This window comes from Ochotona curzoniae, unplaced genomic scaffold (assembly GCF_017591425.1).
Source record: "Ochotona curzoniae isolate NIBS_2020 unplaced genomic scaffold, NIBS_Ocur_1.0 scaffold_1852, whole genome shotgun sequence".
Lineage (NCBI taxonomy): Eukaryota > Metazoa > Chordata > Mammalia > Lagomorpha > Ochotonidae > Ochotona > Ochotona curzoniae.
The window spans coordinates 10,065,567-10,077,732 of NW_024467087.1; the positions used below are offsets into that span (position 1 = coordinate 10,065,567).

General features: G+C 44.1%; 1 protein-coding gene and 1 non-coding gene across 2 annotated transcripts; both read left to right on the forward strand.

The window, feature by feature from the left end:
* The first annotated feature begins 393 nt into the window (after positions 1-393).
* Positions 394-8,629, forward strand: RBMX (RNA binding motif protein X-linked). The gene is made up of 10 exons (XM_040999432.1): positions 394-538; positions 1,625-1,751; positions 1,938-2,044; positions 2,472-2,643; positions 3,045-3,197; positions 3,369-3,483; positions 3,574-3,699; positions 3,778-3,860; positions 4,496-6,742; positions 7,499-8,629. Exons 2-9 carry the CDS (start codon positions 1,643-1,645, stop codon positions 4,804-4,806), a joined length of 1,176 nt encoding a protein of 391 aa, XP_040855366.1. The 5' UTR covers positions 394-538; positions 1,625-1,642; the 3' UTR covers positions 4,807-6,742; positions 7,499-8,629.
* Positions 1,798-1,864, forward strand: LOC121169586. The gene has a single exon (XR_005885882.1). It is a non-coding gene; the product is annotated as a small nucleolar RNA SNORD61 (small nucleolar RNA).
* Positions 8,630-12,166: the final 3,537 nt, after the last annotated feature.

A 12,166-nucleotide genomic window follows, 5' to 3' on the forward strand; every position in this document is an offset into this window, starting at 1 on the left:
ACCTTCATCATGTAATTTTAAGAATTCAATTAACAGCAAAGTAAAAAAAATAAAGTTTTGAATTCTCCCTAGCCCATCAGGCCGTTCACTCAAATCTTCTTTATTAAATGAAGCTCGTGCACCATTTTTAGCAGAAAAAAAAAAAAAAAACCCACAAAACACAAAAAACGTGCGTTTCGGGAAAACGGGTGGGGGGTAGGGAAAACGGTTAGAAACCGGCGCGGGCCAGTAGGCGGAGACACCGGGTACGGGGCGGGATTAAGAGTGAATGGCAGGGGAGGTTAGCCAATGGAGAGGCTGGGAACCACTTCCCCCTCCCTTTGCGCTTCGAATTCTAAGCTTCGTTTCCATCCGGGTCCTTCAGCCTCGTTCCCGGGCAGTATAAAGTTTGCTGTCTCCTTTGTTCGCCCTCGTTGCGCAGTAGTGCAGTCGGCTTTCCGGTTGTGGGCTCCTGAGTGCGGCCTTCGCTGGAGCTTCGCTGTTAGGAACTCCTGGCTGGGGAGCTCGGAGGAGCTTACCACCGTCGACGCCCCTGCCGGTATGTGAAGGCTGTCAGCAGTTCATTTTGCTTACCGGCTCCCCACACCTCAAGTTGGGATTATCTCCCTGGGGATGAGGGTGGCGGACGCCATTTTATGAGCCCCAAAGTGCCGGCCCATTTAAATAAAGCCAGGAAGGTGTGAGCGAGCGCAAACTAGCGAGCGCGGCGTCCTCTTGGACCTCTTGAGAAACTTTGGCCGTGGCCGGCGGGAGCGGGGGCGGAGGTCGGGGCTTTGTGGGCTGGGGCGGGACGCGCCACCGCGGTACCTGCATTGGGACGGCATTGGCTCGCGGGACGGGCGTGCGGACTGCTACGTGGGCTCCTTGAGCGTTGGCGGTTTTAGACAGGAGAGCCTTGGAGTTTCGCGGCCAGGGCTTACGGTAGAAGTTAATACCCTGCCGGGTGTCGGTTTTTCTGGGCTGAATCCAAGTGTCGCCATTTTGTCTTTCGCACGCGGTTTTAATGACGAGTTTTAATTAGCTTCTGCTGCAGTCATGGGGGAGATTGCTAGTGTGCTTTTCAATGGCCCGGCCCGTTACTTAATGTTGACACTTTGCATTTGAATCGCACGGTAGCCTCGGTGGAGTGGGGACTGGTGAAGGGCAGTAACTTGCCTCAGACTTGAGATTTCTGCTTAGACTTACTGAGCATCCTGTTGAGGGAAAGACGGGTCCCTTGGAAGCGGGCTTGGCGTTTAGGTCCCGGGTCTGTTCTGTGACCTTGACTGGTCTGTAGGCTTAAAACATCCTGTGGGGGAGGGAGGTTGCGATAAGCAATTGAATCTGGGTTTCTAGCATTAATTTCCCTTTTCAGGTGTTGAGTAGCTAATGAATGCGAAGCAGCCAATTGGGGATTAAGGATGTTGGTCAAAGTTGAAAGTCGGTCTTTTTGAAGCTGTTGTGATGTAAATTGCACTGCCACTGAACTGCTTAACCTGAGTTGGTTTCTCCCTGCGTTTGTGGCTGATTTTTTTTTCCCGGTGTGCGTTATTAAAGCAGTAATGAACTTACCAAGTGAATGCACCAGATGCATCCGATAAACTTGAGCCTTATCTAGGTGATAACGCTTGACCTTTCTCAACAGAATCACTGGGGTAAAAAAATGGTTGAAGCGGATCGTCCAGGAAAGCTCTTCATCGGTGGGCTTAATACAGAAACAAATGAGAAAGCCCTCGAAGCGGTGTTTGGCAAATATGGAAGGATCGTGGAGGGTGAGTTATCTGAAAGTCTGTGCTGACTTGTTATCTTAAAAGATGAGCCATGATGTATCCCATTGCGTTGATCATCTGAGATGAGACTTTGTCCTCTAAGAAGTTCTGAGCTTTTCTCATATACACATTTACTTTGCTGATTTTATTTGAACCTAGAGTAACACTTTTCTGAAAACTACTTTTTAGTACTCTTGATGAAAGACCGGGAAACCAACAAGTCAAGAGGTTTTGCTTTTGTCACCTTCGAAAGCCCAGCAGATGCTAAGGATGCTGCCAGAGACATGAATGGCAAGGTGAGATTGTGCTGTGGGTGCCGTTTCCCAAGGCAAAAAGAGCGCCTGGCTGGGTCAGCCAGAGAACCTCTGTTTTAAGTCTCTTCAGTAATTCACATTTTACATCCAGAGGTTACACATCCGTATGATTTTTGGAATCCATAAGCTGTAGTTTAAATGGCTATTATGACATTTTGACAGCAAGCTAATAACGCACCAGCCTGGCTTGGACTAACCCACACCGCCCCCCTCCCAGGACCCTCTTCCTTTGATGTTGATGCTTAGTTGCTGCTCTTTGAATCCAGGCTTGAAGTAAATGACCAAAGGATCATTTATGTTGCTGGATTTTGTAGTCTAATTGGTGGGCACCGCGATTGTCACAGAGCAACTGTGCGTCTGCAGTTGTTTTAAAAGCTTGGTATCACTAAATGATTGATTTTTCTCTTAGTCTTTGGATGGAAAAGCCATCAAGGTGGAACAGGCTACCAAACCATCATTTGAAAGTGGCAGACGTGGACCACCCCCACCTCCACGAAGCAGAGGCCCTCCCAGAGGTCTTCGAGGAGGAAGAGGTGGAAGTGGAGGAACGAGGGGCCCTCCGTCACGAGGAGGGCACATGGGTAATGACTGGTGGACCTTGGGGTGTTAAGCGTCTGTACGGGTGGCGCTAGGTCCTTGCGCAAAGGCCTTTGTGAGTGAGAACAATTGTTGATCTTCTCAAGTAGTTGCGACTAAGGGAAAAAAAGTTTCCCGAGTTCACCCAGCGTTAATTTAAATGGTGAATAAAGTTCTCATTCTTCAGGGTTTCTTCCTGTGGGAAAAATAAAGGGGGATTTTTCTTGTACTTGTTGGGCACATGAAAATGAAACATTTGTTTTTTCTATGAAGTAGTCTCAAGGGTTTTGACTTTGTGTCCTAGTCTACATGACTGGATTGTACAGCTGAAAAGTGGCAGAAAAGGTGATGTTCATATTCTTGAGCACCTGTGCAATTCCTAATATGTTCTTCTATCCCAATGTAGATGACGGTGGCTACTCCATGAACTTTAACATGAGCTCTTCCAGAGGCCCACTGCCAGTCAAACGGGGCCCACCGCCACGAAGTGGGGGTCCTCCTCCCAAAAGATCTGCCCCTTCAGGACCAGTTCGCAGCAGCAGTGGGATGGGAGGAAGAGGTAGGTGCCATCAGCCTGTGTCATCACGGTACAATTAAGGTAAATTTCAGACGGGGTAATGTGGGTTAAATAAAGCAGCAGGTTGTAGGGTCTTGCCTTTAGTGGATTTGACAGAACCAGGCTTTTCTCCTTAGCTGTATTTTGTAAACGGTTGTATTTTCTTTGCGGAAGCTCCTGTATCACGCGGAAGAGACAGTTACGGTGGGCCGCCTCGAAGGGAACCCCTGCCCTCTCGCAGAGATGTGTATTTGTCACCAAGAGATGATGGATACTCTACGAAAGACAGGTAACCGGACGGCATGGGGCAGCTTCAGCCAGCACGGCTGCGGGGGATGGCTCACTCGGAGCCTTGACCGGATTCCTTTCGCTTCTGTAGCTATTCCAGCAGAGATTACCCAAGTTCCCGCGATACCCGAGATTACGCACCCCCACCAAGAGACTATACTTACCGTGATTATGGTCACTCCAGTTCACGTGATGACTATCCATCCAGAGGCTATAGGTGAGTGCCTGGCTGTGTTTTTTTAATGCTATAAATGCTGACATGCAGGGAGCTAAATTGGATTTCTCTTGAATCTAGTGATAGAGATGGCTATGGTCGTGATCGGGACTACTCAGATCATCCGAGCGGAGGTTCCTATCGAGACTCCTATGAGAGCTATGGTAAGATACCTGGTTAAGGGTCTTTCCTATCAGCTTGAGTTTTAGGTTCATGAGCCAGTTTATTAGGCTGTGTGGTGCTTGCTTTTAAAGGGACGTTTGCTTGCTCTTAAAGGGGTAACATCAGCTGGGCTTTTCCTAGTTTTGTGAGGGGCTTTTGTTTCTTCTAAGTTTTCTTTTTTCTTTCCTTTTTTGAGGCTGTTTGCTTGCTTTGGAGGGGATTTTGCTTGCTTAAATTGGCAGCCTTATGTGTTTTCCCCCAACAGTGAAAATACAATTTAAAATTTTTATTAACAAGATCAAATGTTTACCATTGCAATATGAAGGAAAGTCGACAGTTCAAAATTGCAACTTATCACTGGAAAGTGGCTGAGTGTCTACTATAAAATAACAAGCTGTCTGGAATATCCTCTTGAAATACACACCGTCTTCAGTCTTTTCAAACAAACATTAAAAATCGATCCATTTCCGTGTCTCAGCGGATGAGCAAATCCCTGTTATGGCCAGCAATGGCAGAGTTTAAAACCTCCCAGTAGAGAAAGTAAACTTTTAATACAAGAATTCTGTAAATTCAAATTTAAATGTTGTATATATACAATTTATAGTGTTGCCATATTACCTGACCATTGACCCTGCAGGTAACTCACGTAGTGCTCCACCTACACGAGGGCCCCCGCCATCTTATGGTGGAAGCAGTCGCTATGATGATTACAGCAGCTCACGTGACGGATATGGTGGAAGTCGAGACAGTTACTCAAGCAGCCGAAGTGATCTCTACTCAAGTGGTCGTGATCGGGTTGGCAGACAAGAAAGAGGGCTTCCTCCTTCTATGGAAAGGGGGTACCCTCCTCCACGTGATTCCTACAGCAGTTCAAGCCGCGGAGCACCAAGAGGTGGTGGCCGTGGAGGAAACCGATCTGATAGAGGGGGAGGCAGAAGCAGATACTAGAGACAAACAAAACTTTGGACCAAAATCCCTGTTCAAAGAAACAAACAAAATGGAAACTATCCTGTCATAACTACCCAAGGACTACTAAAAGGAAAAATTGTGTTACTTTTTTTTTAAGTTTCCTGTTAAGTTCCCCTTCCATAATTTTTATGTTCTTGTGAGGAAAAAGTAAAACATGTTTAATTTTATTTGATTTAATGACATTGCTTTTAACAAGCAAATGTTAACTGTGTAAAACTTGACTTGTTGTACTAGTGTTGTAATTTTCCAAGTAAAAGTTTCCCTTAAAGGCCAAATCCTATCTGATTTTTTCCCCCAGTATAAGAGGCAAGCATTTCTTAAGATCTTCCGCAAACATCTAGCCACCTAGATGTCCATGATCTCCATTGAGAGGCCACACATCCTGCCTGTTCCAACAGGTTAGCTCTTAGAGGGTGGTCGGGGTGTGCTAGCTACTCCCAGGATTTCAGGATGTCTTCAATCTGCAATCTCCATGTTCTCAGTATGCAAAACCTGAGATCAGATGCCTGTGTAAGGAAAGTACTATTCACCCAGTAAACCCCCAAAAGCAAATGGATAATGCTGGCCACATTTTGCCTTTCTGACATTTCCTTGGGAATCTGCAAGAACCTCCCCTTCCCCCTCCCCCAATAAGACCATTTAAGTGTGTGTTAAACAACTACAGAATACTAAATAAAAAGTTTGGCCAAAACCAACCATGAAGCTGCAAACGATGCTTGCTCTTACTGTTTCAAATTTTTGCAACTCTGTAGTGTCTCACTTTTAAAGGAACAGCTTGATTGCAAAGGAGAAAATAGATAAGCAATGAAGTTATCTCCAACTTCCTAAAGGCTTATGACTTCTAAAAAGTGAATCTATCAGCATTCCACATCAGATATAAAGCACCAAATGCCTGTGAAACAGCAAAGATGGTAAGCAAAGCAAACTAGTTTTTCCGTCTAAGTCGAAATTGAACACTTACCTTCCTCGTAGTACAGTGAAACGTGCTGTACTAAATGGCAATGGAAATGCCTTCTAGCTTAAAAACCTTTGGAAACAGCAAATGTTCAATAGCCTGGTAGAAGTTCTCCAAATTCGACACTTGGATTTTTTTTTTAAAGCATGTGTGACACTTAAAGGCCATTAGAAAAAGCTGTTGTTTACCAATGGCAATCTGGGGCTTGGGAGGGGGTATTTTTTAATTTTTTTTAAGTCTTTTTTTTTTTTTTTTGGATGAAGACCTTTAAACATGCTTCATAAGTTTTAGCTTTTTTCAAATTAGGCTTTTTAGTCAATATAGGAAATGGCTTAGGTTTGGGGTTCCCCCTCTCTACCCCTGTAAGCCATTGCAAATTTTCACATTTAGTTGGATGCCTGACTTGTTTTTAGTTCTATGAAACTACACTGTATGGAGAAAATCTATTGCAAGTGTTTTTGTTTTTTTTTTTTTTTAAAGCAAAACCTGAGGCAGCATGACCCAGGTCCAGCCATGAAGTTGAAAAAGATGCTCTTGAAATATAGTAAACTTGAAGACCTCCAACTAAAAAATCCTTACACTGCACTTATCCTTCAAATAAATTTTGTCCGTTCAACTTATGGATTTATCGTGGCAGTGCACCATTGGAACAGAAAGAGAATCCATAAGCCATGCAACTTAACCATTTAAGCCATTCCAGTCCATCCCAAGCCAGTGACTTCTTCCACCACTTAAGAAAAGTAGTAGGACATGAAATACATTAAACTGCAAGTCTGAACTTGCCTTTTCTTTCTGGAAAAGAGGGCAGTTATAGGCAAGTTTGCAAGGATGTTCCTTAAGAGGTAACTAGTTCTCATCTATCTAATTTTTGCAGGTTGAGAATTTATGGTCAAAATGGTCATGGAGTGCTGATCTATTCACAGCAGATAAAGCTGGCAGCAAGAGAAATCAATTGCTAAGGTGAGTTTAGAAAGTTTTTTTGTGGTTTGTTGCTGCTTTATGGTGGCAGGTTTTTCTTAAGATTTATTTGTATTTGGAAAGTCAGATATACAGAGAGGAAGATCTTCTGTCTTGATAATTCACTCCCCAAGCAACCACATCAGGCCGGAGCTGTGCCAATCCGATGTCGGGAGCCTCTTCCAGGTCTTTTGCATGGGTGCAGGGTCCCAGGGCCTTGAGCTGCCCTCGCCTGCTTTCCCAGGCCTCGAGCAGGGATGGAAAGGCTGCGGGGTTAGAACTGGTGCTCATATGGGATCCTGGCAAGAACAAAGTAAGGACTTTAGCCATTAGGCTAATGCACTGGGCCCTGTGCTGGCAGTTTTAGTTTCTGGAAATTGATGTGCTACTCGGCTTCTATTAGTGTGACTCATTCGTGTACTATTAACTGGGTTTGAACATTTTGCTTTGTGTACACTTTCTCACATTTCCAGGATATATTTTTCATTCTTATCAGGACCTGCTCATTTTCACAACCACAATACAAATTGACTAAAATAGAGAGCTATTTCCAGTTTGAGTAACACCATTTTATCGACAAAATGATGGCAATTTTATCGAAGTGATGGTTAACAGTAATTGTAATGGGTATTGATGGCTGCATTTTGGAGCTTATTGTTAACCAGTTAAAGCAGCTGGAAAGAGTGTAAAAATAACTAGGGAGCCGAGTGCTTTCTTGTGTGAAACCATTGTGTTGATCCCCTGCTTTCTCTTTCACAGAGTTGTTGAAGCAGAAGAAGGCCGATTGTGGAAAAGTCCCAGCAGTCCCATATGCAGTGCCCAACACAGTTGGTTTGGTGCAGGCAGTAGGTTTCCTTGAAGGGTTCTTGTGCATCTGAGGAAGGCATCAGTGGTAGTTGGCTCAGTGACTGGCCAAGCGAATGGAGGAGGGGAAGCAGTTGAGGCCATGGGTATGTGGAGAGGCAGGCGGGAAGCTTCTGTGATATTTAACGTAATGTGGGTTTTACAGCTTTGGCTTTGATTTTTGTGAAGTTGTAGGGACAAGTCTGTAATCAGACCTTAATACTAAATACCGGTTGAGTTAGAAAAGTGACAGGCCCAAAGCAATTGAGTAATTTTTGATATTGGCTTAACCAAAAGCAAGGTTCAGTTACATAAACTAAAAGTAACATCTAGAAACTGGCCAGTGCTCAGATAATCTAAAACTGGAAACAAAATTGAACCACTTAGCTTTTTACTGTGTTTCATAAGCCTGCTTAACCCCGAGCTTTCAGTCTTGGGAATAAATGCTGACATTTTATTTCTAGGAGATTAGAACCAGTGGTATAAATGTTAATGTCCTTGAGGGAAAACAGATTTGAGTTGGTGGGTTAGAGGAACCAACCAACCGAGTTAGACATCGTAGTTAACAGAACTACTATTCCTTTTCATGCTTAGAATTATAATCCTCACCTGACTTTTCTAATCACAGGCTGTGTGAGGGTATTTGACAATTTTAAATGGTTGCATTTAAATAACAGCTCAGTCCTTCCCTAATCTGCCTACTTGAGGGTTAATGGTTCTGTGAGAACTGTTCCGACTTTTGGAATTTCATTTAAGTTTTTACTGGTAGTGTAGATAGATCATTGTAGTGAATGTTAAATTCCAAGTAATGCAGTATGCTTACAAATGACTAGACACAGCTGCTTGACATTGGTGGCTTACCCAACAGGCTTAATTTTCTTTCCATTGGAAAAATAATTGCTGTTGGTTCATCTGGTTGTAAAAAAAAAAACACAATGGTATGATACAGAGAGTTTTCCTTGTTTAACTGGTGGTTGCACATAGAACATGGATGATAATAGATGGACTTTTTGGAATGTTTTGTATTAAACAATAAAATCTTAACATGTCTTTGTGGCAGTGGGTTTATTATTTCTCAGAGCTAGAAATATTTTTTTGTCTTAACAATTCCCATCTTGCCCCAACAGTAGTTTTGGTGCACTAATGCCAGTTGGTGTGTTTTAGGCAGACATGGGAGTGGCCTACCTGCCCGGTGGTGGTATGAGTGAATCCCAGATAGAAATCGGGGTGATTGAGATGGTCTCATTTTAATTATCACCCTAAAAGTGGAGCATTTAACATCACTGATGTGTACTGATGCACTTACTTTCTGCTTAATTTTTAAAGAGATTTCCATTTGTACGGCAAACTTGGAGATACGGAAAGATCTTCCATCTGCCAATTAGCTCCCTTAGTGTTCACACTAAGTGTTCAGCCTGAGCTGAACTGATCTAAAGCCAGGAGCTTTTTCCTGGTCTCACATGTGGGTACAGGGTCCCAAGCCTTTGGACCATCCTCCACTATCTTCCCAGGCCACACACACAGCTGGATATGGGGGGGCACCCATAGGGGGTCCAGGTGCAGGCGAGGTGAGGAGTTGAGCTACTGAGCCATCATGCTTACCCCTGCTCAATTCTGGGGGAAGACTGAATCCTACTTGGAGTAATGAAGCTGTTCTTCCCAGAGGCTGAGCTGCGCTTTCTTCACCAACTGATCATTTGTACTCACGGTGGAATGCAGCTAAGCACTAACAGCTTATGGGGACATTGGATTTTTCTGTATCCGTTTTGATGCCCCCAGATAAACTGCCTCAAGTCTGTACCAATAGTTTCAGGAGAGAACCAATTTGTCAAACCTGTCCAATCTGTGGATGCAACATCATATTTACCCTTGATAATAAACTTTAATGTTAGGAAGTTCCAGTGTTGATGGATTCAGCTTTTAGGTATGCAATGGCCAAGAATTTTTCCCTGAGCTATCTGGGCTGCTGCTAGGTTTGGCTGTATGTATGCTGTGAATTCACATTTCCTTTGGAATTGGTGGCTATACCAAAGAGTAGATGATGTTTAGTTTTGAAGAAATTGGCTGATAGTTTCCACTAACATTGTACCGTTTTATGTCCTTAGCTACAGTTTATGAGAATTTTGTTCCACAGTGTTCTTCCCAGGATTTGTGGGTCGTGATGTGTTTCATTTTGACTACTTTGGGGGTAGGGTAGACCTTTGTGATGTTAATTTGCATTTCCTTGATGACTAAGAATGCTGAACACTTCTTTAAAAGACTTATTTTGGGATAATTCTAAGTTTTAGTACGAGCTGCAAATAGTTTCCATATATACAGCATCCTATTTTTCTTAATTTTAGTACATTATGTAACTGGTACATTTTTCAGAAATAAAATTATCGGTATGTTACTATTCAGTTTTGTGTGTGTGTTCACGTTTGTGTCCTAGGCTGTTTAGCACACCTTCATTCATTTGTCAGTTAAAAATGGGATTGCCTGTTTTTCAAGTGTTAGATTTTATTGTGGGTTTAACTTGAGAAAATGTGTTGTGACTATCTCCTCCCGCTATATGTCCTGCTTTTCAATTTTCTTTCTTTTTTTTTTTTTTTTTTAAAGATTTATTTTTATTATTTTTTCATTGGAAAGGCGGATATACAGAGAGGAGAGACAGAGAGGAAGATCTTCCATCCGATGATTCACTCCCCAAGTGAGCTCAACGGGCCGATACTATGCCGATCCGAAGCCAGGAGCCTCTTCCGGGTCTCCCACGCGGGTGCAGGTTCCCAAAGCTTTGGGCCTTCCTCGACTGCCTTCCTGGGCCACAGGCAGGGAGCTGGAAGGGAAGCGGGGCTGCTGGGATTAGAACCGGCGCCCATATGGGATCCCGGGCGTGCAAGGCGAGGACCTTTAACCACTTGCGCCACCGCGCCGGGCCCGTGCTTTTCAATTTTCTTGAAAATTATCAAAGGCAAATTATCAAAGGTCTCAAAACTTATTTTGTGACCTCTAAAAACCCTTTGCTTTGGTCTGTTTTCTAGAACTTTTGCTTTCCAATTTTTATGTTAGGGCTATAATGTGTTTTAAATAAATTTTGTGGTATGGGGTGGGAGTTGGAATTCGTTTTTACTTTTCAAATGTAGATACTTGTTCCATATTAGGGTGTCTGGGTTCAATTCCTAGTGGCAGTTTGGTTCCAGCCTCTGGCTAGTGAGGAACCTGGCAGGCATTGGCTTCCCGTCACCCTCCTGGGAGACCTTGCTTGTTGAGTGGGTGTTTTGCCCCAGATTTTTTTGCTTTGAAATGTTTGCTGTTTTTCATTTTCTTGAAAGAGTGATGCAGGGACCTGACCTTCCATTCTCTGCTCCACTCCTGAAAGGCTCACAGTCTCGCAGGCTGGGCCAGGCTGAAGCCAGGAGTCTAGGTCTCCTGTATGGGTGGCAAGTGGCCAGGTCATAGGCCATTATGCACTTCCAGGAGCACTAGCAGGTTAGACATGCACTGTAGCTTGCCCGTGAATAAACGCCATGGCATGTGGGAGTCCCAAGTCACAACCTAGGCCTGGTGCTCTGTACCGCCTGCCCTGCTATTGCTTTTTTTTACTTCCAACTTGTTAGTAAGATTTTGCTCACGTGACTAGATCTTGGGCTGACTGTAAGCTTCACTGTGGATGCAGTTGGAGAACCCCTGATGTTAGATTTTTCTTTCCCTCTTGAGAGCCTTGGTAAAATCCTAGTCTTGAGGATGTAACATACTCGGTAGTTCAAGGAATGTGGTTGGGGTTTCTAGGCCTGTGTGTCTGCACATGTACTAAGCTGTCCGGGTTCTGCAGTGTAATCCATCTGCGCGTCTCTTGCTGCTGGGGAGAGCTGGGAAATGATCTCCGATGTGACTGTGTGGCCAGGTGCCCTCCATCGGTGGTACGGCCTCTTCACTTGGGGCTGGCCTCTGATTCAGTCCAGGCATGACTATGGGTGTTACTGGTTGACCCTGAATGTGTCAGCGTCACCCTCGTGACGGTGGGGGGCTGACCTGCACTCTCCATACTTGTTCCTGTTTGTTGACTGGCGATGGCAGCAGCTAGGAAGCTTAAATGAGTTAGCAGCGCTAATCACTGCAGAAGTATATTAGATATTGCCATCTGTTAAATTTACTGTGTCATCTTAACGGTTGGAATTGAGGCAGCTTGTTATGTTAGCTCAGCAATTTAAGGACTGAAGTGGCCGCAATGGCGGCCGGTGCTGTGCTGATCCAAAGCCTGGAGCCAGGAGCTTTTCCAGGTCTCCTATGCGGATGCAGAATCCCAAGGCTTTGGACCATCCTCAGTTGCTTTCCCGGGCCATAAGCAGGGAGCTGGATGGGAAGTGATCGGATTAGAACCAGTGCCCATATGGAATCCCTGCACATTAAATGTGAGGACTTTAGCCGCTAGGCCACTGTACCAGGCCCAAGTTTGCTTTTTCTGTGTTTTTTTTTTTTTTTTTTTTTATATAAGATTAGTTCACACGAGATCTCATTCCCACTTGTATTCATTTTCCCATTTCTATGCATATACTGGCAACATTCAATGATTTTAGTATATATCCTTTTGTTTTCTAATGAAAT

Excerpts from the sequence above, each read along its gene's own strand:
- RBMX (XM_040999432.1), top strand. The coding sequence starts at position 1,643 with ATGGTTGAAGCGGATCGTCCAGGAAAGCTCTTCATCGGTGGGCTTAAT. Across the intron at positions 3,484-3,573 it reads GGATACTCTACGAAAGACAG|CTATTCCAGCAGAGATTACC; the intron begins GTAACCGGACGG and ends TCGCTTCTGTAG. Across the intron at positions 3,700-3,777 it reads TATCCATCCAGAGGCTATAG|TGATAGAGATGGCTATGGTC; the intron begins GTGAGTGCCTGG and ends TCTTGAATCTAG.